The sequence below is a fragment of the Onychomys torridus genome, chromosome 4 (genome assembly GCF_903995425.1).
Source record: "Onychomys torridus chromosome 4, mOncTor1.1, whole genome shotgun sequence".
NCBI classification, from domain to species: domain Eukaryota; kingdom Metazoa; phylum Chordata; class Mammalia; order Rodentia; family Cricetidae; genus Onychomys; species Onychomys torridus.
The window spans coordinates 13,694,070-13,719,720 of NC_050446.1; the positions used below are offsets into that span (position 1 = coordinate 13,694,070).

A 25,651-nucleotide genomic window follows, 5' to 3' on the forward strand; every position below is an offset into this window, starting at 1 on the left:
TCTGCCTAAATGCTAGGATTGTAAACACATGTTTATACCGTCCTGGGGATCAAACCCAGGACTTCCTGCATGCCAGACAAGTACTTACTATCTGTGACACATTCCTAGTGCCCTGACCGAGACGTTTTATATTTTTTCCTGCCAACTCTGAAGTCGTGTGTGCTTGACTTTGTAGCTAAGGCTGTTGGTGCTGAAGGAAAGAGGCGCATGGAAACCTGACTCCCTTCACACATTCCTTGTAAGAGGCCAGGAGCCCCCATGGGAACTACATCTCCCGGCATGCCTTGGCGCACTTACGTATTTCCGGCACGGCGGCTGCCGCGGAGCTCCTACCAAAAAAAGAAAAAAAAAAAAAACCACAACTCCCGGCATACTCACGGGCGCATATTACGCACTTCCGGCGCGGCTGCGACAGCGCGCCCCCGGCGGCTACTGCGACGGCAGCAGCGGCAGCGAGGGGACGGCTCCAGCCCCTTCAGTGACGGGCGGCTAAGCCGACTGGAGCCGGGGCGGGGCGGTGGCGGCCAGCGAAGGAGCGCGCGGCGGCCCGGCCCCGCCCCTGGTCCTCCTGCCAGCCCCGGTGACCTTCACGGGTTCGGGCAGCGGGCGCAGGCTCGGGCGGCAGCGCGATGTTCGTGCAGGAGGAAAAGATCTTCGCGGGCAAGGTGCTTCGGCTGCACATCTGCGCAGCCGACGGCGCCGAGTGGCTGGAAGAGGCGACCGAGGATACGTCGGTGGAGAAGCTCAAGGAGAGTTGCCTCAAGCACGTAAGGCCGAGCCCCTTACGACCCAGTTCCACCTCTGCCTCCTTCCTGAAAACCAGAAACCTGTCCAGGATTCTGCCCCAGAGTCCCACATAGGCACCAGACTTTCACTTCCACCTGGGACCCGACCCTGGGGTCCGCCGTGCAGTCTGCAGCTCCCAGCCGTCGCTCCTCCGGGTCGGGGTCAGCACCTCCCGCTCCTTTTCCGAGCGAGCTGCAAAACTAGGAGAGAGAGTCTGGCCCGGCTGATGAGCGAGCTTTCTTTAATTTCTGCAACATGCTGAGGTAGGAAAGGCAACGAGTGAAGGGAGACTGGGAGAGAGAAAGCAAGGACTCATGGTTTTCTAGTATTAGGGCTTTTTTGATGTTGGGGATGAGGTTTTTGTTTTACATTAGCTTTCCTCAGAAGCTGAGAAGTAACTAGATACCTTTATTAAGAGGGCTCGCTCCTTGCCTGAGAGCCAGCTGCTAGGAGCCCCTGGCCTGGGCTTGGCTCTTAGCCGTAGTCACTTAAAATAGTCCTACTCTGGGACAAGTCCCTGGGCTTCTGTTTTCTGCTGGGGCAACGGTTGATTGAGTGGGAAGATCCAGGACTAGGTCTCCTCACCAGCAAGTGACATTTGTAAAGTTTACTTACATGCCATGAGCATTGTACTGTAGTTAGCTTTTAGTTTTAGGTAGTTAAGTCTTGGGACTCATTTTTGAAGCCCTTCTGTCTCTAAACTGCTCTCAGTTAAAGGTGAGACAGATGCCTGTTAAATCCTGGTGGCCTATGGAAGCACTGTACCTGACCCAATTAGTGCCAGAATTTATGCTAAAGGTGGCCACAACTTTTTAGTGGAGATTCTGGAAAATTAGGGATCTACAATGGTAGGTTGTATTAAAATGCAGCATTGAGTTGCCTCTAAAGGCAGTCTTCAAATTTTTTAGCAGCTCCTTGGAAAGGATAGTTTAACATCTCTTTTGTGGAGTCAGTCTGTAATATCAGACAGGCAGCAGGAGATTTGGTTCAAGCCCCTTCTACATAGAGTAACCATGGGTCTTGGCTTCTGTGGTTCACCTCAGGGAGGCTCACATAGCCAAGGGCAAAATGTATTTAGACTGCTTTCTTGTTTTTCTTCTGAACAAGTCTCAGTGGTCTTGCTATCTAGAAAACTCACAGGCTTAGCACAAGCTAAAAGGTTGGGGACTCCTTGGGCATCTAGACTGTTACCTTGCATTTATCCTTGTCTGGTACTGTGCTGTGTACTCTACCACCTGGTTGGGTTCCTCAGGGCAAAGCTTGAAGTCACTCCAAAGCCAGTATAAGAATTGACAGAATCGGTGAAAATGTGTTGTCAACTCCAAACCACATCAACATGGATGTCCCCTCCATTGGTGTGGCGTTTTGCTTAACTCACTAATGGTGTGAATTTACCTAATCAGCATGGCAATATTTTATGAAAGGAATGGGAAATGATTCACAAATGCTTACTAATAAATTTCAGGAGTAGTGTGGTAAATTAGGCAGCTGATTTTGATATGATGCTAATTATTAGTGATATTTAATATTCCAGTTGGTATTGCAAGTTGTATCATTTTGGATTGGTTTGTTTGTCATTATCCTTCTTGAAATTGAGATTTTATTCTGCTCTGCATTCTCCAGGTGTAAGGACTGAAGCAGTAGGGGAGACAGCATAATTAAATAACAGGACTAGAGAGCTGAGGGATCAGAACTGACCCACCTCCAGGTCCCATTGTCTAGGAGTCACAGAGTATTCATTAGAAGAGAAGGTTTTCTAGTTGTACCTGACATTCTTCCTGGAAACCTGTTGGTGCACATCATATTGCTGTCTTGACCTGATTTCCTTTCCCCTCATTCTCTTGTGCATACTTGTACTAGGGTTGTTTTTACTGTTCTTTATTCTTCTTTCCTCTCTACCTGAGGGGTATGATACAGTCTTTTAAAAATCTTCTCGTACAGAGCACCTGGGAGTCTACTGTTGTATCAAGGAGGGGTGTGTTATTATAATTCTTAAGGAAATGGATTTGTTTTTTGCCTTTCTTTTTTTGTTTTGTCCAAAGTGACTTCACCATGGTATTCCTCTGTTTCCATTGACCATGTCTGGGAATGGGACACAGTAAACCATCTTTTCTAAAAGGGGTTAGTGGTGGTATGGTATGATGGAGCTGTAGTGTGGAGGGACCTTTTTGGGGTGCAAAGCACCTGGGTGAAGCACAGAACTTCTCCCAAGGCTTCACTGTCCTGTGAAGATTCGGGCCGGGTCATCGTTCTGTGATCTACAGTACCAGACATGAGCAGAAGCCAATGCCAGACACCTCTGGAATATGTATGTGTATGTGAACGTTTGTGGTAGTGTGATGACCTGTGCTTATGTCCTGTTCCTGGGTACTGTTGACATGCTTCAGAATACAGTTAGTTTATTTTTTAAATTGTACTTCAGACTGTATTCTGAACTTGAAAAATCCATTAGGATTAGCTACAGATTTTAGAATTTCAAAGCAGCCCCTTAGTATTTCTAGAAGCAGAATGGATGTTATACTCTTTTAGATGCTATGACCAGGTACCACATAAAAGCTCTTTAGGGGATGAGTTTATTTTGGTTCATGGTCTGAAGGGTTATCGTTCTTTATGGTGGGGAAGATGGCTCTGTGGCGTTGGGAGCTTGAGGTTGCTTGCTCTCATATCTTTGGATCAGGAAGCAGAGAGAGGGCAGTGCTGGCTCTCAGTTGGCTGTCTTCTTCTTCTTTTTTTTTTTTTTTTTTTTTTTTTTTTGGTTTTTTGAGACAGGGTTTCTCTGTGTAGCTTTGCACTTTTCCTGGAACTCACTTTGGAGACCAGGCTGGCCTCGAACTCATAGAGATCCACCTGCCTCTGCCTCCCGAGTGCTGGGATTAAAGGCGTGCGCCACCACCGCCCAGCCAAGCTGTTTTTTTAATTCAGTCTGGGACTTCAACCCATATGATGGTGCCATCACATTCAGGATTGGTTTTCTTCCCCCTCACCTAATTCTCTGTGGAAAAGCCCTCAAAGTCACCCAGAAGTGTACCTTATTAATGTCTTAGGTGTTTTTAACTATCAAACAGCCATTTCTAGATTCAAGGGGAGTTGGTATTCTCTGCTTTATCATAATGGTGAGTATGTAGGTTGCTGTAAGGGAGATTCTATCTTATATGCCCCTTGGTCTTAACAGCTTTGTGTGTGATGGTTCCCTCTTCAAAACTGTTTTCAATCTGAGACTGATGGAAGTGTCTAGTATTCTAAAATTCCAGGATCTAGAAGGAAACACATGCTTCAGTTTTTTTCTTCTTTTCTGCCTCTGCCTCCCGAGTGCTGGGATTAAAGGCGTGCGCCACTACCGCCCGGTGGCAGTATGTTCTTGGTCTTTGTCTATTTGACAGGTAGATGATAGTACGATCCAAAGGCAAGCAGGACTCTGTCGTTGGAAATGATGTGTTTGCATTCTGTGTGGGTGAATGCTGGAGCCTGGCTGAGATTGTGAGCTGTGTTTGCCAGGCCTCTGCTTACAGTCTGTGGAGAAAGATTGGAAGATTTGCACAAGCCTCCACTCAGAGTGTGCAGTCACTTGTCATGAGGTAGCTTCTCTGGTCACTGGCGGGGTCCTTTTGGAGAGGGTGTCCTCCTCAGTGCTTGGGATAGTCTGCCTTCCTACTCTGCCTGACACTCAGCTAGCTGTCTAGGGCCCTGGGACACAGACACAGCTGTGAGCCCTTGACCTCCTGTAAGCTGCATCTGGAGTGTGGTTATTGCTAGGGCCAAGGCAAAGCTGAGGCCAGTTGTGCACTGTGCTCTGCTGAAGACTTTGTGATATTCACTGGGCAGGTGTCACCTCCTTGCTGTCTTCTTTCTGTGCAGTTCCTCTGCCCTTCGTGGGTCTGCAGAAGAAGGAAAAGCGAATGAAGAAAACGAAGGGATCTTTAGATACTCAGGACCACAGACATTTTCACCTAAGTCATTTGCCAGAATCTTCCCAAACTAAAGTGATTTGGGATGCAAGTGCTCATCAGTAAGATCTTGTGTTCCCAAGCTCTTAGCCATCCCAAGAGTTTACTGTGGACTGGTGATAAGCTTGAAGGCCTAGAGGGGTCAACACTTGCTGACCTTTCACTCAGCTTTTTATCATGTGTGCAGATTCTTTAATGTCATTTATGCTTTAACATCTGGACTAGGAAAGAAACATGGGCTGGGTAGATGGTTCAGTAAACTGTCTGCCTTACAAGCATGAGGACTTGGGTTTGGATCCCCAGCACCAATGTAAAGGCCAGTGCCAGCAGCACATGTAATCCGGGCATTGAGGTGGGGCAGGGGTGGGGCAGAGACTAGAGTTTCTCCTGGAACTCATTGGCCAACTAGTCACCATAGATGAATTGATGAGCCAGGTTCAATGAGAGATGCTATCTCAAAAAATAAAGTGGAGAGTAGTCGAGGAAGACTCCCAACTTTAGTCTCTGGCTGTCATGCTTGTGGACACACATACAGACACCCACATGAAAATATATATACACTGCACATATATACTGTACACAGAGAGAAGGAAGGAGGGAGAGATACGGATAGACAGACAGGCAGACACAGACAGAAGAAGCCTCAGTAATTCCAGGTGTGACTTGAGGTGCTAGGCTCTATGTTACTCCTATAACAATTCAATTCCTATTTATAGATCTGTGCCTTGATTCTTCCTCCAGGGTGCTCATGGGAGCTTAGAAGACCCCAAGAATGTAACCCACCATAAGTTAATACATGCTGCTTCAGAGAGGGTGCTGAGTGACACCAAAACTATCTTGGAAGAAAACATCCAGGACCAAGGTAAGGAGGCCTTGAGAGGCAGCATCCACAGAGCATGGAGCCTCATCCCTGTGCCACCCACATGGTGCTTTCTGAATTTAGACAAGAGCAGGAGAGCCAGATTGACTCTGGTTTTGTTTGTTTATTTTTTTAAAACTTTTTTTTTATTAAAAGAAGTGTGGGTCTTAGTGTACTTGTGAAAAATAGCAGAAACCTAAACTGAACAACTAGCAGACATCTCAGAAGCCAAATGAGAGTGTTATGTTTAATCCTGTTTTAAAGCAAAGCCAGATTCTGGAGCTTCTGTGCCTTTCTTTTTGTGATGGAACTGCTCATCACAGTGGCTGTTTCAGGGTCTGAGTGAGACACCTCTGCTCTGCACATCCACTTCTTCATTCATACTTGGCTCTGGGAGAAAATGTGTTTTCTGTATGTCATTCAAATGAGGACTTCAGGCTGTCATCTTTTAGGATGAGCTATGACCAGAGCTCAAAATAGAGTAGGAGGTGATCCCCATCACCCCCCACTCTCACCCCCATGGTAAACTGTGGACTGGCTATGGTTCAGGTTGTTTGGGCTTTAGTTCAAGCTCTCTAGCCTCATAGATTTTTAGGACCAAGCTCTTGAAAATAAGGACATCATGTGAGATGTCCATCCACCAGTGCTCTGTATGGTTGTCACATGCTATGCTCACCTCTGAAGCCACAGGTCATCTATGATGACCCAATGGCCACTTCAAAACTAAGGAGGAAGAGCCGGCTTGGTTTAGGAGGGACCCAGAGGAAACTCCTGCTTTCTGACATCAAGCATCTAGCATTCTTGTGTGTTATGTGTATACATGTATGAATATTCATGTGGAAGTCTGGGGTTGACATCATTTTATTCATTGAGTCAGGTTCTCTTGCTGAACCTAGAGCTTGTCTGTATGGCTATTCTGGCTAGTCAATTTGCTTTGGGATTTTTCGTCTCCTCCTTCCAAGTACTGCAGTTATGGATAGGCTACCATGCCCACCTTTCGTTTATGTGATTCTGGGGATCTGAACTCCAGTCCTCACTCTTGTATAGAAAGCCCTTAAACCACTGAGCCACCCTCCACCCCCCACCTCCGTCCCCAACTGGTACCTTTTATGTCATTTATGGCTATGAAATGGTAACTGACTTCATATAAGTAATTGCTCAACTTTTTTCTAGATGTCTTGTTATTGATAAAAAAGCGTGCTCCTTCTCCACTTCCTAAGATGGCTGATGTCTCAGCAGAAGAAAAGGTAAGTTTCAGAGTTTGGAACTAGGGCACTTCATTGGTAGATGTCTCTTGTGCCTCAGACTTTAAAGTGCTTAATTTATTCCCTGGGCCTGTATAGTCCCTCCACACCATGTGTGCTGTAAGGGGTCTTCCTCATGGCCCAGCCTGGTGTCTAGTGACGGAAGAGCTGCCACTGGTCTGGAGGCAGCGGTGAGTGAGGACACCATCCTTAGTGGTGCTTCCTCCTGGGCTCCTTTGCAGTGTGACTCCTGTGCGCCTGTCTTCCCTTCTCCCAGAGGAGGGAAGTAGAAAACTGTAGCTAGGTATCTGCACACAAAGAGCAGGCGTGCAGAGAGGCGACAGGCAGCTGTGCGCCTGGGTTGGCCTGTGCATTCTTGCAGCTGTGTTGAGTCTGGTGTCCTGGAGTCCATGTTAGAGGACGGTCTGTGCTGCACCTTCCCTTTACCTGGGGCCCGAGGAAATCCACCCACTCTGATGCTTGTGTAGTGGCTGCTGCAGAGCCCATCCTTCAGCAAGGTCCTCTCACACAGTGCAGGATGCATCCTGTGAGTAGCCTGTCTCCACACCAGATCACACACCTGTGCCTGGTGGAGAGAAATGATATTTTGAAGATTTTTTTTTTTTTTTTTCTTTTTTGGTTTTTCCAGACAGGGTTTCTCTGTGTAGCTTTGCACCTTTCCTGGAACTCACTTTGTAGACCAGGCTGGCCTCGAACTCACAGAGATCTGCCTGCCTTTGCCTCCCGAGTGCTGGGATTAAAGGCGTGTGCCACCACCACCCGATTTTGAAGATTTTTAAAATGTTTTTATTTGTGTATTTGTGTTAGTCTGGGTTTCTTTACCTGCAGAGGCCAGAGAGGATGTCTGATCCCCTGGAGCTGGAGTTACAGATGGTTGTGAGCCTCCTGATGTGGGTGCTAGGAACTGAACTTAGGTCCTGTGGAGGAGCAGTGAACGCTCTTAACTCCTGAGCCATCTCTCCAGTCCCAGGATGAGCTCTTTTAATGGACCTTTGTTTAACACCTTTTCCTGTTTCAGGGGTCTGGACTTCCTTACATGTGCTCTGATGTCCAGGGAGAGTGTTAATGTCAGGGAAGGATCAGGCTAACTCTTGGGCTGGATCCATGGCCTGATAGCAGATGAGTTATTTTGGAGCCTCTTCTGAGGCCAAGGATATAGGAGAGTGCCTGGGCTTCACACCCTCCTTATCTTTGGCCACCTGGCCGTGGTGGTGTGGGTGTGGGTGTGGGTACAGTCAGGCAGCAAACAGGCAGGCTTCATCACACAGTTCCTGGGCCACCCCCTGCTTTCCTGAGCTGATGGCAGAACTCAGATTACAGTTGTGAGCATTTAGACTTTACAGTCCCTGTAACTATTAAGAACATAGTTCTGACCACAAACTGTGTGGCCTGCTTGCTTAAGATACTTGCTTAGGGTGAGTACCTAGCCAACAGTTTGCTAGAACTGTGTTGACATAGTACATAACTGCAAAGGGAACATCATGGCATTATTTAAAAGTCTAACAGTGCAGTTATTAAGAGTCAAAGAGTACTACAGATCTAATAAAAAATCATGCTGGACTCATGTCTCCTAAAGGAAGTCACTCATAACTGTAAGTGTTGGAGACAGACCCCACTGCCTTATGCTTGCCACTGAAACCCAACGTAGCCCACCTCTACTTCTTCCAGCTGTTATCCTGGGCAGTTCTCTTCCTGCTTTCTAGATACTCTGCATTCATTGTTCCTTCTGCCATTACCAACATTAGATTGTGGCTTCTTAGTGATAAGGATACAGCTCCCCTCCTAGCCTCCTTCCCTCCAGTGATAGTAGGCTATCACGAGGTTGGCTGAAGACTGTTTCTTATTTACTTACTGTCTTAGTTAGGGGTTTTTATTGCTGTAAAGAGACACCATGACCATAGCAACTCTTAGTCACTGGGGCGGCTTTCTTACAGTTTCAGAGATTCAGTCCATTATCATCATGATGGGGAGCATGGCAGCATGCAGGCAGATGTGCTGCTGAGCTGAGAGTGTTACATCTTGCAGGCAACAGGAAGTCAACTGACAGTCACACTAAGAAGCTTGAGCAAAAGAGACCTCAAAGTCTGCTCCCACAGTGACACACTTCCTCCAACAAGGCCACTCCCACTTCAATAAGCCACATTCTAATAGTGCCACTCTCTTTGGTGGCCATTTTCTTTCAAACCACTATACTTTTTGTATTGGTTTTTTGAGACAGGGTGTCTCTGTGTAGCTTTGCGCCTTTCCTGGAACTGGCTTTGTAGACCAGGCTGGCCTCGAACTCACAGAAATCCACATGCCTCTGCCTTCCGAGTGCTGGGATTAAAGGCGTGCGCCACCACCACCCGGCCCAAACCACTATACTTACTATTGTCATTGAAGTATTCTTTTCTGCCAGAAGCATCAGGTATCAAGATATTTTGGCCTGGTGCTGGTGTACACCTTTAATCTCAGCACTCAGGGAGACAGAGGCTGGCTGATGACTGAGTTTGAAGCCAGCCTAGTCTACAGTCAAGTTCTAGGACAGCCACAGCTAGGGAGAAAAAAAAAGGTTTTTTTTTTTTGTTTGTTTTTTGTTTTTGTCTTAGGGCTAGGGATGTGGCTTAGTGGTTGAGCACTTGTCTTGTGTGTCCAGGCCTTGTGTGTAGTGTGAATTGCTGCCCACTGTGCAGCCAGGTCTCTCCACTTTCTGTGCTATGTATACTGAGTTCCTGTTGCTTCCTCTTGTTGCCACAAACTCCCCTCCTGAACTTAGTACTAAGGCTTGTGAGGACAGAAGGCTCAGCTGACTCTTGTGTGTTTCTTTCTGAGATTGTGGAAGGAAATGCTTCCAGGTGTTTTCATGCAGTTAATAGGATTCTGTCACTGCTGTTAGCTGGGGGCTACTCTCAGTTCCTGGGGACAGTTTGCATGGCCTCCCATCTTCGCCAAAGAAGCAGAAATTTTTAGTGGTTGAACCCCCTTGCTGGAAAGAGTGATGTCCTTTGTAAGGGCTCTAGTAACTAGGCTGGAAAAACCATGTGCTTTTTCTGCATTCACCTATGCCTTGTGATGAAACCCAAGCCCAGGGCTGATCACTCTTGCTTACATCTTCGTATCCTGCAGACTTGGGAACTGTTAGCAGGAAGCATAGAGCTGTCTAGTTCTCTTCTGCAGAATTTTCTTCTTGTCCTCCTTTGGTGTGTCAGACTTGACCTCACTGTGACATAATACTAAGGAAACATGTTAGAGGAGGAAGAGTTTATTTGGGCTTAACTTTTCAGGAGTTTCAGTCAGGGTCAACTGGCTTCATTGCTTTAGGCTGTAACAGTTGCAAAACCATGGAGAAAGAGCATGGCAGACAGAAGCTCTTCACTGCATGGCAGTCAGGAAGCAAAGAGGGATGACAGGTTGGGGTCAGGACAAGATAATACTCTTTAAAAGACACATCTTCAGCTGGGCGGTGGTGGTGCACGCCTTTAATCCCAGCGCTCAGGAGGCAGAAGCAGGCAGATTTCTGAGTTTGAGGCCAGCATGGTCTACAGAGCAAGTTTCAGGACATCCAGGGCTACACAGAGAAACTTGTCCCAAAAAACAAAACAAAAAGATATGCCTTTCAGTACCCCCTTCCTCTAAGCAGGCCTTGCCTTCCACAGTTGTGCCAGCTCCCTATTTACACTTTGAAGCCATCAATGGATTAACTCACTGGTTAGGTCACAGCCCCGAAGAGCTAATTCTCTTTGGAAACATCCTCTCGGGCATACCACACGTGTGCTTTACTAACTTCTATGTGTCTCTCAATCCACAGTTGACAGTGAAGATTAACCATTTCACAGGGCTAGGTGGAACGTGACTGCATCTTGGTTTCCAGGCTTGGCATTCCACATCTGACCTGAACTGACAGTTTTACTCTTGGCCTTCTATGATCACCTCTTTTTCCCTGTTCTGTCTGTCTGTCTGAAGCTTGGCATCTGTGCCCTGAGGAATTGTGGAATTTGATTATGTACTTTGAAGCAGACTTTTCCCAGATTCTGGAGATTCAGGTGTTTGAATTCTAGAAATTTGCTTCTGGATCTTTTTTATATTTTGAGACAGGGCCTTGCTAGCTTGTACTTCTTATTTTTTTTCATAGACAGGGTTTCTTTGTGTAACAACAGTCCTGGCTGTCCTGGATCTCACTCTATAGGCCAGGCTACCTTGAACTCACTGAGATCTGTCTGTCTGTGCCCCCCAAGTAAGTACTGCCTTCTCCACCACCGCCTGGCTCTAGCTTATACTTCTATGTAGACTAGGCTGGCTTTGAACTATTGGAGATCTTCCTACTCCAGCCTCCCAAGTGGTATTACCAATGTGTGCCACCACACCTGTGTTTTCTGATTGTTCTTGGTAAATTATTTCTCTGCAGCTATTGTTGGCTGGCTTGGTGGGCTTGCATCCTGTGGATTTCCTTGACCATATCTTCTAACCATTCTGTAGCCCCTTTACCTGGCTTTTGTGGCTCTTGCTGGTGGCACCCTGGTGTGCACATGCTGGGTTGGTGTGGTTTTGGGTTGCTGGTAGCAAGATGCTCTCTTCTCTTACCTGCTCCTCCTCCTCACTACTTCTTATTCCCCTGACCTTGAGAGCCCTGGAAGCTTGTGGTGCTTTGTGCCTAGATGGTCTATGCCAGCTGCTGAATTCTCTGGGGCAGGACTTCTTGCACCCTTCCTGCTCCAGTCTCTCTTTGTGGTTGGCTTGCTGACTGTGAGAGTCGCTGGGATGAACAAGAAGCAAAGCAGTAGCAGGGTGCAGGAAGGTTCCCCCCTTCCCCTTTTCCCTCCCTCTCTGCAGTGCAGCTTTTCACACTAGGCTCTCAGGTTTCACCAGACTCTTGTTGGCCAAGGCCAGTGAGGTAGAAGTAGTGGTTCTTGGATTCCAGGCCTCCCTTTTTATCCCAATGCCCTTCAGTAGGTTGGTATGGCCTTGATCTTAGTAGGTTGTGTCCTGTGGGCTCTTGGCATTAACTACGGACCCAATCCACCCTTTGTGCGCCTTCCTATATCTTCTGAGCTTGCCGAGCGCTACCCTTCTGCTGGTTTGGTTCCTCTCCTGTCCTCCTTATCTGTGGGCTTCTGCCACCTTCATCCTTTACTTCCACTCATGGAGGCTTGGGAGGCCTCCGGGCTTCACGCGGCCATTGTTTTCTCCAGAGGACTCTGCCCTAGCCCACCAAAGTCCACAGGACCGCCACTCTCAGCACCAGCCTCTTTTTTTTTTTTTTAATATAAGATCTTTATTGACAGATAATTCACATAGTATACAATTTTCCTGTTTGCACAATTTGATAGACTTTAGTCCAGCATCCTCATAGGCCCATGACACCATCACTACTTCCTGTTTTAGGACATCACTGTCTTCAATCCCCCCCCCCTTATTTTTGAATGCTGAATGCCATTTATTGAAGGAGGGAGGAGGTCTTAAATACAGGCTTACAGCACAGTGGGAGAATCCGGGAGAGCAGAAGTTCGCTTCTGATGTTTTACAATCTTGCATCTAAGCTGTTAACGCCCAATATGCTGGATACACAGACAAGGAGCTTCCCTTAAGCATTCAGGTGGAATCTCGAAGGGAATTAGTGTAGGAAGGATATCAAGGTCAAGGTCAGCAAGCAAGACAACAGTTACCCAAACCGGGGGCCAGGGACCTACAGGTCCCCCCCCCTTTTACTAAAAAATGAGCTTCTGACTTAGGGTGCATGGAACGTCAGCAGGTCACCTTACCCATCATGGAGACACCTGTCCAGTCCACACAGGCGTTCTGTCTTAGGTTGGTGAGCATCCCCCAGGCATTACCCATCTCTAAATACTCATTATCATACAGGCTCAATCGTGTGAGAGTTGCAGAGTTAACTGTTGCCAAAGATCTCTAAGTGGCACTGGGCTTGCAATCTGTGTGTTCAACACAAAAGACCAACAGAAGTTTTAACCCACCCATAGCCTGTAGGATAAAGGCAACTGAGCCATTCCCTTCCTTAACGAGCCTTTCTGCAAATTGGAGTCCTTGTAAGATGAAAAGACTTTTTGGTTTTTCGAGACAGGGTTTCTCTGTGTGTAGCTCTGCGCCTTTCCGGGAACTTGCTTTGTAGACCAGGCTGGCCTCGAACTCACAGAGATCTGCCTGCCTCTGCCTCCCGAGTGCTGGGATTAAAGGCTTGCGCCACCACTGCCTGGCATCACCAGCCTCTTTGTCTTCACCTGCATATGGTTCATAGCAGGTGTGATCATACCCTAAGCATCTTGTTAGGCTTCTGCTTCCAATGCTGTGCCTAGAACTTTCCAGAATCTTCTAGCCTAAGGGGATCACAGCTAATACTTAGGTTACTGTTCTCCCTGTGGGCTGTTGGTCCAGGTTCATTGTTATACTCCTCATGTTCCTGGGTTCTTCTTTTCTGACTTGAATCATTTTCTCTGCAGAAGAAGCAAGAGCAAAAGGCTCCAGACAAAGATGCTATCCTCCGGGCAACAGCCAACCTGCCTGCCTGTAGCACGGACCGGACTGCAGTCCAGACCACCATGAGAGATGTGAGCACCTGCCTAGTGGGCTGGTGGTGTGTCCTCTGGGGCAACAAGAAGCTTAGGGTTGGTGTCCTGACTGGCATATGCCTATGGTCCTGGCACTTAGGAGACAGAGGCAGGAGGATGGCCTGAGCTCAGGTTTGAGCCTAGCTTGGATGTTATAGTTACCCCACCCCTCACCCTCCAAAAAAAGAGAAGACTCTGAAATAGAGTATTCAGGAACTCTTTACTACTTTTGAACTGTTCCATAAATTACAATTTTTTTTTTTTCAGCTACAAAGTTGACAAGATAACTGTAGCACTGGACAGACAGACAGCTATAGAGAAATGCAGTGGCTTTGCTCTAAATACAACAAAGCTTTCAGGGAGGAGTGTGAGTTCCCCAATTACTTTGGACAAGAAAACTAAGTTAAAGTCAAAAGCCTGCAGCATGCTTACGTGGGCTAGTTGATGATAAAATAGGCTTGTGTATGCAGGAGTCGGGGAAAGGGGCCAGCATTTAACTTTTACCAGTTCTGGATCCATATTGGCTCTGTTGGGGGCTAAACCTCTCTGGGGTCTTTTTTTGAAGTGTTATATTTGATAAGAGCTTTGTAATTCTTCTGCAGTGACTGCTACATGTGTCCATTCCTGGTTTCTGCGGGTCCAACCCTGGACAGGGTCTCAGGAGGCTTTAAGCTTGTGATATCCCATCTCCAGACCCAGTACCAGGCTGGAGGCATGGCGGAGAGAAGTGGGGGATGTCTCTGATCTCCCAGTCTAGGGTTTTTGTTTGTTATTGAGACAGAGTCTCACTGTGTAGATCAGGCTGACCTTGAATTCACATGTGTCTGTCTGCCTCTGCCTTCCCAGTGAGGGCCAAAGTGCCCTCATAGATTGGAGGGCCATGTCCGGGATAGGGTTGCAGATCTAATCAGGTTTGTTGGACCTTCACAGAAATGATCATTTTTTTCTTTTCTTTTTGAGGCAGGGTTTCACTGTATAGCTTAGGTTGGCCTCAAACTCCCAGCAATCTTCCTGCCTCAGCCTTGCTAGAGCAGGGATTACAGGTGTGCGTCACTTGCCAGGCACGATCTCCTTCTTCATTCTTCCGCAGTTCCAGACCGAACTCCGCAAGATCCTGGTGTCTCTCATTGAGGTTGCACAGAAGCTGTTAGCACTGAATCCCGATGCAGTTGAATTGTTTAAGAAGGCAAATGGTATGAGTGGGTCCTAGCCTGTACCCGCCAGCTGTCTGCCCAAGCCTCAGAATGTGTCCCCAGCCCCCGCACTCAAAACAGGTTCTGCTTTCGGGTGATGGGGGCCAGGGGGGAGAGGGGAGCTCTGGCCTGTTGTGCGGCCGTTCCCTGTGTGTGTGTAAGAGCTGATGTTAGGGCTCGAGTTTTCTGTGGCTTTAGTAATTGCTAGGAGCCTTTGCAGATGAGGCTGTGGGGCTTCAAAGGGCCTAGGAATCCCCTCATGGCAGGTCTTCTCTCTTTTTCTCAGCTATGCTGGATGAAGATGAGGATGAGCGAGTGGATGAGACTGCCTTGCGGCAGCTCACAGAAATGGGCTTTCCTGAGAGCAGAGCCTCAAAGGCCCTTCGGCTGAACCAGTATGCTTTCTTTCTTCCCTTTTTGGAGCTTGGCCTGGGCTTCCCTGTGATCTCTCCTCCCAAACTCTGGTGGAGTCATACTTTTTTTTTTAAAGATTTATTTTAAATTTTTTATGTATCTGTGTATATGCGTGTGTATGTGTGTGCATGCATACACCCTATGCATGCATGCCCATAGAAGCCAGAAGAGGGAGTTGCATCTCCTGGAGCTGGAGTTACAGACTGTTGTGAGCTGCCTGACATGGGTGCTGGGAACCAAACCCAGGTCCTCTGGAAGAGCAGTATGGGCTCTTCATCTTAAACTCCGAGCCGTCTCCAACCTGACTAAGTCATTTCTAATATGTGTGTTTTAAAAGACACACCTTATTGTTGCGCCTCAGAAGTAGTTTCATTCGTGTGTGTGTGTGTGTGTGTGTGTGTGTGTGTGTGTGTGTGTGTGTGTGTGTTTGAGGGTCTCTTGTTACCTATACTGGTCTTGAACTCCTGGACTCATGCAATCCTCCTGCCTCAGACTCTGAGTAGCTGGCACTGAAGGTGTGACCCACCGTTTACCTGGCTGTTGGGAGAGTTAAGCATCAGCCTGTAGATGTGCCCTGCATCCTCAAATTAGGAGAGCTCTAAGCCAGAGCTGCCCCCAGCGGGGGCAGGAGCCCTTTGATAGTCTGGTTTCAGTTACTTACTCAGATCCCATATGAAAACTGTAGACCAGAGCTGGTCAACGGCTGTTCTCTGTGCTGAGGACCTGGGGCCTAGACTCCTTTGTCCCTTCATGTTGGGCACATGTATGTGCGTGCCTTGTTGGGTCTTGGGAGTTTGAGGCAAGGGCTATATGGAGGTTTCCATCCCAAGAGATCATCTGCCGCTGTTGCTGCTGCTGTTCTTGCTGTCTCTGTTGAAACATGTTGGAGCACATGGGACAGGAAAGTCTCCAGTGACTGTTCTGGGGGAGCTGAGGAGAATCTCTTGTCCCCTTTCAGCATGTCAGTGCCTCAGGCCATGGAATGGTTAATTGAACACTCGGAAGATCCAGCAATTGACACACCTCTTCCAGGCCATGCCTCCCAAACAGGGGCGGGTGCTGCAACAACCACCTCCACCTCCCCTGAAGCTGCTGTGGGGACTAGTGCTGGAGATGAGGAGGCCCGAGATGAGCTCACAGAAATCTTCAAGAAGATCCGCAGGAAAAGGGAATTCCGAGCCGATGCTCGGGTATGTGATGGGGCCGCAGCAGCATGTGGTTGGCTTTGTGGTTGTGTTGTGCAAGGAAGCTGGGACACCTGGAGTCTGGGTGGGAGTTCCCATTTAGGTCTGGCAGATCCTCAAATATATATATATGTATCACACACATACACATTCTGTGCTTGGGTCCAGTTGGCTTTTTTCTGCTCAGTGACATCTCCTGAAAAGCTGAGTATGCCAGCTTCCACCTGCTACATGTATGCTGCTGCGCCTGTTGCCGTGATCTTTGGGCTGGGTGGGCAGTGTCCAGAGAGCTGGAGGAGCATTCTTTGGGCTGGCAGGGAGTGGGAATGCGTGATGCTGGTTGGCTACTGGATCAGGACCCAGGATCTAGGACACCTGTCTGCCTCCCATCAGCTGCCACAAATGCACACTTCTGGCCCCACCTCATCACCACAAGTTGACCTTTTTCACCTCTGTGATTTTATCCCTTGTCCTGTTCTTTGCTGCAGTTTTAACCCTCCTTGGCCTTCACTCTCTTCCAGGTTACAAATCTGCCCACTCAGCACATGCTACTTGCTCTCCAGATTTTGGTGTCATCTGTGGCTCATATTTTCCTTAGCAATCCTGTTAGTCAGGTTGAGAGATTTCTAAAGATAAACGGAGCTTTACTTCTGCAGGAATGAGGAAAACTGCCAGCTAGGGCCTGTGTTTAGTCAGTTGTCCTGGTGCAGTCCTGGGCAGTACCAGCTGCACGGCCAGGCTCTGACTTCTATCCTTGGCTGTAAAGAGGAAACATTTCCTGCCCAGTGCCCTTTCCTACCTCATGTGTGCCAAGTGCTATCCACTGCCTGTGACTGACAAACCCGTATTGCACTGTGGTATGCTCCTTGGTGGGCAGTGTCCCCTGGCGAAGTGCTGACCAGCTTGTTCTTCCTTCTTAGGCTGTCGTTTCACTGATGGAGATGGGCTTTGATGAGAAGGAAGTGATTGATGCACTCCGTGTGAACAACAACCAGCAGAATGCCGCTGTGAGTGCCAGCGGATTGCACTCTGCATGCACTGGGAATGTTCCTTGTCAGGATTTCCACACATAGTTGGTGACGACACTTTTTATGTGAAATAGTAGGGAAGATGTTTCAAACAGAAACTCAGAAAATCCTAGACCCACAATGATTTTTGTGTACATATTCTGTGGGTTATTAACTGTTAAGATTGAAGTCCATAGGATGGGTGTGGTGGCTCATGCCTTCAATCTCAGTACTTGGGTAGCAGAGGCAGGCAGATCTCTGAGTTTGAGGCCAGCCATGGCTACACAGAGAAACCTTGTCTTGAAGAAACAAAACAAACAGAAAAGATCAAATACCATGCCTTAAACACATAGCAGCTACTGACAGGCTCTGTCCAGGGAGGACTGTGTCATGGGCCTGTGACCTCCCAACTTGTGTGTGGAGTCGAGGCTCAGACAACTGAGCCACACACAGTTCTGGATCCGGACTTTCGAGGCTCATTGGCTGTGGTGAGATGCTGTCTTACTGGGGTTCTCTCAAGTAAAGTGGTGTGCCCAGGGCCATGTGAGTGATCACATTGAACTGCAGTGCCAGGTCTGCTAAGGAAGCCCATTGATACTTCCTTCTGTCTCTTTGCTGGCTGGATGTGGACCAGGTTTTTTTTTTTTTGTTCATGTTAGGGCCTCTTCCTGGCATCGCAGCCGTGGGAGCTTGTGGAGAACCACGCGAAAGGGACAGGTACCTTGAGAAGGGACTAACAGCTGCTCTGATATTCTTGGGTTTTTAGTGTGAATGGCTGCTAGGGGACCGGAAGCCATCCCCTGAGGAGTTGGACCAGGGCATCGATCCCAATAGCCCTCTCTTTCAGGCCATCTTGGACAACCCAGTGGTGCAGCTGGGTTTGACAAACCCTAAGACATTGCTAGGTATGTGTGTCTACTTAGGCCCGCTTGGGTAGGGGACAGATGGCGGGTGGGTTCCCTGCCCAAGACACAGGTACTAGAGAGATGGTTTGGGCACTAGTGTGCTCTGCAGGTTGGCTTCTACAAGGAAGTCGGGCTCTGTCTTGGTGGGATGGGCCTCTGCAGAGGGGGACTTGAGGAGAGCAGAGCAATGGCCTGCATGGGGAGAGGAGATGAGGAGATGGTGTGTTTCGGCTTTTACTTATTATAAGGCACTTCTTTGATCATTCTTTTTATTTGTGATATATATTTATATATTAAAAATCCACCAGTCTCAAAAAACTAAAAAAAAAAAAAAAGAGAGAGAGAGAGAGAAAATCCACATAATGGGACTAGTAAGATGGCTTAGTGGGTAAGAGCATTTGCTGCCAAGCCTGAGGTTGAGCCCTGGAAATCACACAGTGAAAGGTGAGAACTGACTTCTGCTTGCACAGATCTAAGTTTGTACCTTTAAAAAGTATAGAGCTAAATAGCTATGCATATGCCCTTCATTTGTAGACAGCACAGTTAGCCAGTTGTAGTGGCCATGCCTGTAGTCTTAGCACTTGGAAGGCAGAGGCAGGAGACTCGAGGGGCTAAGGCCTGCCTGGGTGTTAGACCCTGTTGCAACCTCTCCCCACTCAGCAGTCATCCTCAGTGTCCACAGTACGAGTTCCAGGGAGTGTGTGCAGACACTCAGGGCTCACAATGGGGCATAGACACTGATGTGGCTTACACCTGCACTCCCAGAGGAGGACAGTTCCAGAGAGTGTGTGCAGACACTCAGGGCTCACAATGGGGCATAGAAACTGATGTGGCTTACACCTGCACTCCCAGAGGAGGACAGTTCCAGAGAGTGTGTGCAGACACTCAGGGCTCACAATGGGGCATAGACACTGATGTGGCTTACACCTGCACTCCCAGAGGAGGACAGTTCCAGGGCAGCCTGAGCTAAGAGTGAGACTTCGTCTTAAAGAAACAACAGAAAAGGCACAACAGTATTGCTTCTGCTCTCCAGATTCCTTTTGACTTCAACGTGACATGAATGCCAGGAGAGTGGCTGGGATTCTGAATTGTTCGGGGATGACGACAAGATGAAAAGTCCATGTGTGTTTGCATACATGCATTTTTTTTCTTGAAGTTTTGTGTGCGTTTGCTCGTGTTTTAATTGGAGACAGGGTCTGGCTATGTAGCCTCCGGAATCAAGGTGGGCCTTTCCTCAGAGTGTTAGTCCTGTGAGTGCAGAGTTGACCCATCCAGCCCCTGCTTCCTCTGAGCCTTCATGTGCCATTCCCATAGATCTCCCATTTCCTTGATGCAAGAGTGGCCACGGCCCTGGGAACCTGTCCTTCCTTGGCTTTCCTCTAGGATTTAGCCACTCCTAGGCACATGGTCGGTCTCTCACTTGTCCCTGCCTTATAATGGGGCATCACTTTTCGGCCACGTCTGTGGCTTATTGTCATATCTCCTGTGAGGTGCACTACTCCATGGGCCAGAGGTGACTGTGCCCTGCTGTTCAGTGGTGCATGGGTCATTTTCTTACATGCAGAAGCTTGTGGCTGTCTCTCAGTGCACATGGGCTCCTGTGGGCGGGCCTTCCAGCGCTAGGGGCAAGCTCAGAGAAGGCATTGCCGCCTGGGCCCTAAGTGTGCCTGTGCTCTCTGGTCTCAGGTGGAATTCAGCAGCAGTGTGTGACATTACAAGGGCCTCTATGTCTCTCCCTTGTAGGTTCTTCTTTTCCTCTTGTGAACATTCTGAACACAGGCCCTTCCCAGCTTATGGTGTGTGTCTTCCCATTTCTGGTTTCCTATCAAGAGCTTTTGGGAACAGAAGTCCTCTCTGATCCTTGAACTTGAAAGGTGCCTGTTATCTGTTATGTTCAGAAAGACATTTCTCTAGGGTTGTTGGAGAGTTTTGAATTTTCTTTAAGTCCATCATTTAGCGGAGTGTGTGTGTGTGTGTGTGTGTGGCTGTAGCCTGCATGGTGTATGGTACAGAGGTTTCTCTTGTGTATTGAGACTATGTCTTTGGTGTTTTCACTGTCACTGGTTCTTTCACACTGAGAGCATCACTCTCCCAACCCTTGCCGGGTTGTTTGTAGATCTTAAGAAATTAATAGGTGCTGTCTTGGGATCTGACCAGAGGATTCTGTGTGTGTGTGTGGGGAGAGGGGGGTTCAGGGCCTGGCATGCTAAGACTGAGCTTTCTTTTCATGTCACTGTGGCTCTTACTGCATGGAGATTAGTGTTTTTTTTTTTTTTTTTTTTTTTTTTTAAAGGCTTATTTATTATGTATACAGTGAGTGTTCGGCCTACAGGTCAGAAGAGGGCACCAGATCTCACTGTAGATGGTTGTAAGCCACCATGTGGTTGCTGGGAATTGAACTCAGGACCTCTGGAAGAACAGCCAATGCTCTTAACCTCTCAGTCATCTCTCCAGCCCCGAGATTAGTGTGTTTTAAGATACATTTGGTCAGATAAAAGAAGCTGTCCCAGCCGGTTTAATTCCCAGCACTAGGGAGGTAGGCAGATCTGTGAGTTCAAGGCCAGCCTGGTTTACAGAGCGAGTTTCTAGACAGGCTCCAAAGCTGCACAAAGAAACCCTGTCTCGAAAAAGAAGGAGCTCTCCCTCATTTTAGGTACTAGGTGGTTAGTCTTGTCTTTTTAGATGATCACATATATTTAGCTGGTGTCACTCCTTTCTTCCTTTTCTGAAGTAAGCTACCCAGAGTGAGCACCCTTAGTCTGCACCTGGTGGGGTCTCCAGTAGGGCAGGACCCACCTACGTAGACTGCTCCTCACAGCAGCAGCCTGTTCACAGGCCTGAGGTGACTGCAGAGGTGGCACATGGCTCTCAGCCACGTCTGCATTGCACACTGGTGCCATCCATGCAGTACTCCTGTGGAGGTCCACAGCAGCCAGGGTGGCCTGCTTGAGCCATCCCCTGCAGGGATCACACACCTCTCTCAAACTCTAATTAGATATTTATGATAATATTTAATAGTAAAATTAAAACCACCTTGGGCTGGCAAGATGGCTCAGTGACTAAAGATACTTGCCACCAAATCTGACAGCTTGAGGTCAATCCCTGGAACTCAGCATAGGAGAAAACCAGCTTCTTCTTCCCTGCACACTGAGGCATGCCCTCCCAATAGATAAAGAAATTAATTTTATAAGTTAAGGAATCCCCAAACCTCTGACCTTTATGTTTTAGCAGAAATGTGTTAGTTTTAGAAAATCTGTAAGTAGAAGTCACCTTGACCCCTGTGGTGTGTGTCATTCTGGCTTCTGTTTTTCAGGTCTTGCTGGCCTGCTTGCTGTGACGCTTAGGCTGGCCCCAGAACTGTACTGTCCTTAGCCTTCCGTGTGCTAGGTGTGTGCCACTGGGCCTGGCTTCTGAGCATTTGGTGTCTGGCAGTGGGCCAGTGGTGCTGCAGTGGGACTCTTGCTAACACGCCACACTGTTCTTTGTTCTCCTTACCACTTGAGACGGTGTTGGTGAATGCATAGCAGTTGGTTCTCTGGATGCACTGTTATTTTGACAGTATGGTTCCCTGTTTCTGGTCACTTAAATTGCTTTCTGTCTGACTACAGTAGGGCCTGACTTTCTTGTGCAGCAAGCCTTTCTTGTGCCCTATCCTCTGGGTGCAACTCCTATTACCAAGAATGAGCAGCGTCGGATGACTAAGTCAGAGGCTGGGCATCTGGGCTCTTGCTTGTCTTGTCTGCCCACTTTCCCTTCAACATTGCCACCAACTGTGGAAACACCTACATCCTCCTTTGCCGAAGGCCTGATTGCTTAACCGCCTGAGAGCTGTCTTAGCATGGTGGAGGCTTGTGCTGGCTATCTGTATCCCTTCTTTTATGTGTTGCCCTTGAATATCTAGCATCTGTTCTTCAATTGTGACACTCATTTTAGACCAGTGTGTGCATGCAAAGAATTGCTGCCTAGTACAGACTTTCAGATGCCCCTTAATCCTGTAGGGTTACTGTGTGTCTGCATGTGTATATATTTCTGTGTGCACAGATGAACATGTGTCTGTGCCTGTGATGCTGGAGGTCAACCTTAGCTGTCATTCCTCAGCTGCCCATTAGATTTGTTATTTGTGTGTGTGCAGGCATGTGTGGGCATGTGGAGGTCAGAGGGCAGTTTTCAGAGTTGGTTTTTCTCTTCCACCTGTGCGTCCTTGGGATTGAACTCAGGTCATCAGACTTGGTGGCAAATTCCTTACCTGCTAAGCCATTTTGCCAGCTCCCATTTTGTTTTTTGAGACAAGGTCCTTCATTGATGTGGAAATTGCTGAGTAGGTTAGGCTGGCTAGCTAGTAAGCCCCAGGATCCTCCTGTTTCCACCTCCCCAGTACTGGGATTACAAGTGTGTGCTGTCATAGCCTGCTTTTTATATGGGTGCTGGCAATTAATCAGGTCCTCAATTGTACGTGGCAAAAATCCACTGAGCCATCTCCCCAGTCATAATTTTGTGAAACTGTAGACAATCAAAGTTTGTCAGGCAGTGGTGGCACACACTCTGGGAGGCAGAGGCAGGCCTAAACTGGAGGCTGGCCTGGTCTACAGGGTGAGTTCCAAGACACTAGGACTACACAGAAAACCCGTCTCAAAAAACCAGGAAAAAAACAAAAAAGAAAATCAAAGTTTTCATTTCAAAGAAATGCCTTGTTACATTTTTATTTTTATGGTTTAGTGATGGACCTGGGGCCTGTGTATACTGTTGAGCTGTACTCCAGCCTTCCATGACATGTTCACTGTGCTTGAACATGTAAGCTTTTCTAAGCTGATGGTGTTAAGTCTGCAGGAGCATATTAGTACAAAGGGTTATGCACATGGCCATTTCCTGTGGTGTCTGGAAAGGAGGGTTGCAGGCTGACTTTTGAGTCTTACTGGTGACTTTCCAGAGTTAAGGTGCTGTGAGCTCAGGTTGTTGACTTCCCACTGGTGGCCAATGAGCTGGGGCACTTAACACACATGGTCCATGGCTTTGTCAAAGGTGGAGGAAAGGGCAGCCACTGCCCTGCTGATGGGCCGTGGTTGGGAGTGCTGTGATCACATAGACAGTCTACCTCCCTGCCGATGGCTCCTGAGGTCTGTCTTCTATTCTCAGATCTGTTTGGTCAACAGCTCAGGTCCTGTGGTTGGCTGAGGGTGAGTGCCAGGGTCAGCGGTAAGCTCTTTGTGTCCCTGCCCCTTCACTACAGGGCCACTGAGAAAGGCTCAGTGTGCTTGTTGGTGTTTGGGTGCCGCCACTCAGCTCTGTTGTCTTCCCACAGCGTTTGAAGACATGCTGGAGAACCCACTTAACAGCACACAGTGGATGAACGACCCGGAGACGGGCCCTGTCATGCTGCAGATCTCTAGAATCTTCCAGACACTGAATCGCACGTAGGTGCTGCCCACTGTGCTCCTTGGTGTGCAGCCCCAGCAGCCTCCGAGGCAGTGGGCACAGGGCCCAGCTGGAACGTTGCCTGGATCACAGCTGCGGTGACTCGCCTTTCCTGACCTTACTGCTTCTCAGCGTCTGCCACGTGTTTGAAAGCTGCGGTCCTAGCCTCTGACAGGTGTTTACAGGAAGTGGCTGTCCACTGGGAAGGGCACCGACTGCTGCCCACCTTCCAGATGCTCTGCTGGGCTCCTGAAGCGCTACTTGAATTGACCCTTAGCTGTCTGCTTGTGGAGCCCACTGTATTTTAAAGAAGGCATGTTCTGATCCAAAGTGTTATGTCAAGTGTGCTAATTTAACCAGAGTGACTCACAGATGACTTTAATAAATAAACCCTTTTCCTATTTTCAGTTGTGTTACTCCATGGCAGCAAGGACATCACATGTGTCCCCTAGGCCTGTGCATCCGCCTCTGCCCAGAGTGGGTGTCAGTGCCATCCTAGAACTCACTCCGTAGCCCTGGCTGGCCTCGAACTCAGAGATCTTCTGCCTCTGCCTCCCAAGTGCTGGGATTAAAGGTCTGCGCCACCACCGCCTGGCAGCACTTTTTTTCTTAAATGTCTCTGACTCATCTTGGCCTGTGAAGGAGTCCCCTTCCTGTGACCCCTGCTCAGTGTTACTGTGTAAAACATTTAGTTCTCAAGTGTGTTTAAGTGTCTTTATGAAGCAGTCACACCTGCCTGACCTCTACCTCCAAGGTGAGCTGCAGACATAGCCACAGCCTTGGCACTCACCCTGTTGCAGAAACATCTAAGCATGTATTTCTAGGTGCTGGGGAAGTAACTCGGTGGGTTAAGTGCTTGCTGTATAAGTGTGAGGGCCTGAGTTCGAATTCCCAGCACCCTTGAGGGCATGGTGGCTCATGCCTGTAATCCCAGTGTTTGGTAAATGGAGTTTTGATCCTGGAGGCTAACAATGAGCAGGAAAGTGATAGAGGAAGATACACACAATAACACTGCACTGCTACAGTCCCATGCCAGGGCTCTGCCTGTCTGCCTCCTGAGTTGAAGAGGCAGGCATCAGAAGCTCTGAGGGAGGGCAGAGCGATGGCTCAGAGCCTAAGAGCACTTGTTGTTCTAGTTAATTCCCAGCATCCACATTGGGTGGCTCCTAGCCACCTGTCTGACTCCAACCCCAGGTCCAGATCTGGTTCCCTCTTTTTTTTTTTTTTTTTTTTTTGAGCTGAGGATTGACCCCAGGGCCTTGTGCTTGCTAGGCAAGCGCTCTACCACTGAGCTAAATCCCCAACCCTGGTTCCCTCTTCTAGCCCCTGCATACACATCCAAATAAAAATAAAGGGGTCTGGGTGCCATGGGAGTGTCCTATACTTGGGGATAGGTCCTGATGCTCTGGGCCTTTGTCCAGGATCTCTGTGTGTGTGTGTGTGTATGTGTGTGTGTGTGTGTGTGTGTGTGTGTGTGTGTGTGTGTGTGTGTGTGTGTGTTTTCTACAACACAAATGTCCTTGGAATGAACAAGTAGACAAGCAGCTGTGCCCATGTGACAGCTTGAGAAGCTAATACAAACTGGCTCTGAAAAAGGGTCTTCATTTGGAGAGAATGGAGTTCCTGTTACAGGTTTTTTTTTTTTTTTTGTTTTTTTTTTTTTTCTTTTTGGTTTTTCGAGACAGGGTTTCTCTGTGGCTTTGGAGGCTGTCCTGGAACTCGCTTTGTAGACCAGGCTGGCCTCGAACTCACAGAGATCCACCTGCCTCTGCCTCCTGAGTGCTGGGATTACAGGCATGAGCCACCACTGCCCGGCTTGTTTTTTTTCTTGAGACAAGGTTTCTCTGTGTAGCCCTGGATGTTCTGGATCTCACTCTGTAGACCAAGCTGGACTCAAACTCACAGAGATCAGCCTGCCTCTGCCTCCCGAGTACTGTGTGCACCATCTCCAACCCATGTGGATTTCCCCTTCTTGGCTGTTCTTACAGATATGTTTCCCCTGCTAGTGTGTGCCTTCCACGGCCCACTTTTAGCCTGAGGCCTGAGGTTGCAAATGCACTTTCTTTAATCCCATCCTCTGCTAAAAATGGAACAGTGTGTCTATTGGGTTGTAGTTTTTAGACATTAAAAAGAATCCTGAGTC

At 48.2% G+C, this 25,651-nt stretch overlaps 1 protein-coding gene across 1 annotated transcript; it reads left to right on the forward strand.

The window, feature by feature from the left end:
- Positions 1-412: 412 nt before the first annotated feature.
- On the forward strand, positions 413-23,915 carry Ubac1 (UBA domain containing 1). The gene is made up of 10 exons (XM_036184108.1): positions 413-767; positions 5,472-5,592; positions 6,763-6,836; positions 13,286-13,393; positions 14,484-14,586; positions 14,873-14,981; positions 15,959-16,190; positions 17,105-17,191; positions 17,958-18,096; positions 23,396-23,915. The coding sequence occupies exons 1-10, from the start codon at positions 630-632 to the stop codon at positions 23,509-23,511; spliced, it is 1,227 nt and encodes a 408-aa protein (XP_036040001.1). The 5' UTR covers positions 413-629; the 3' UTR covers positions 23,512-23,915.
- Positions 23,916-25,651: the final 1,736 nt, after the last annotated feature.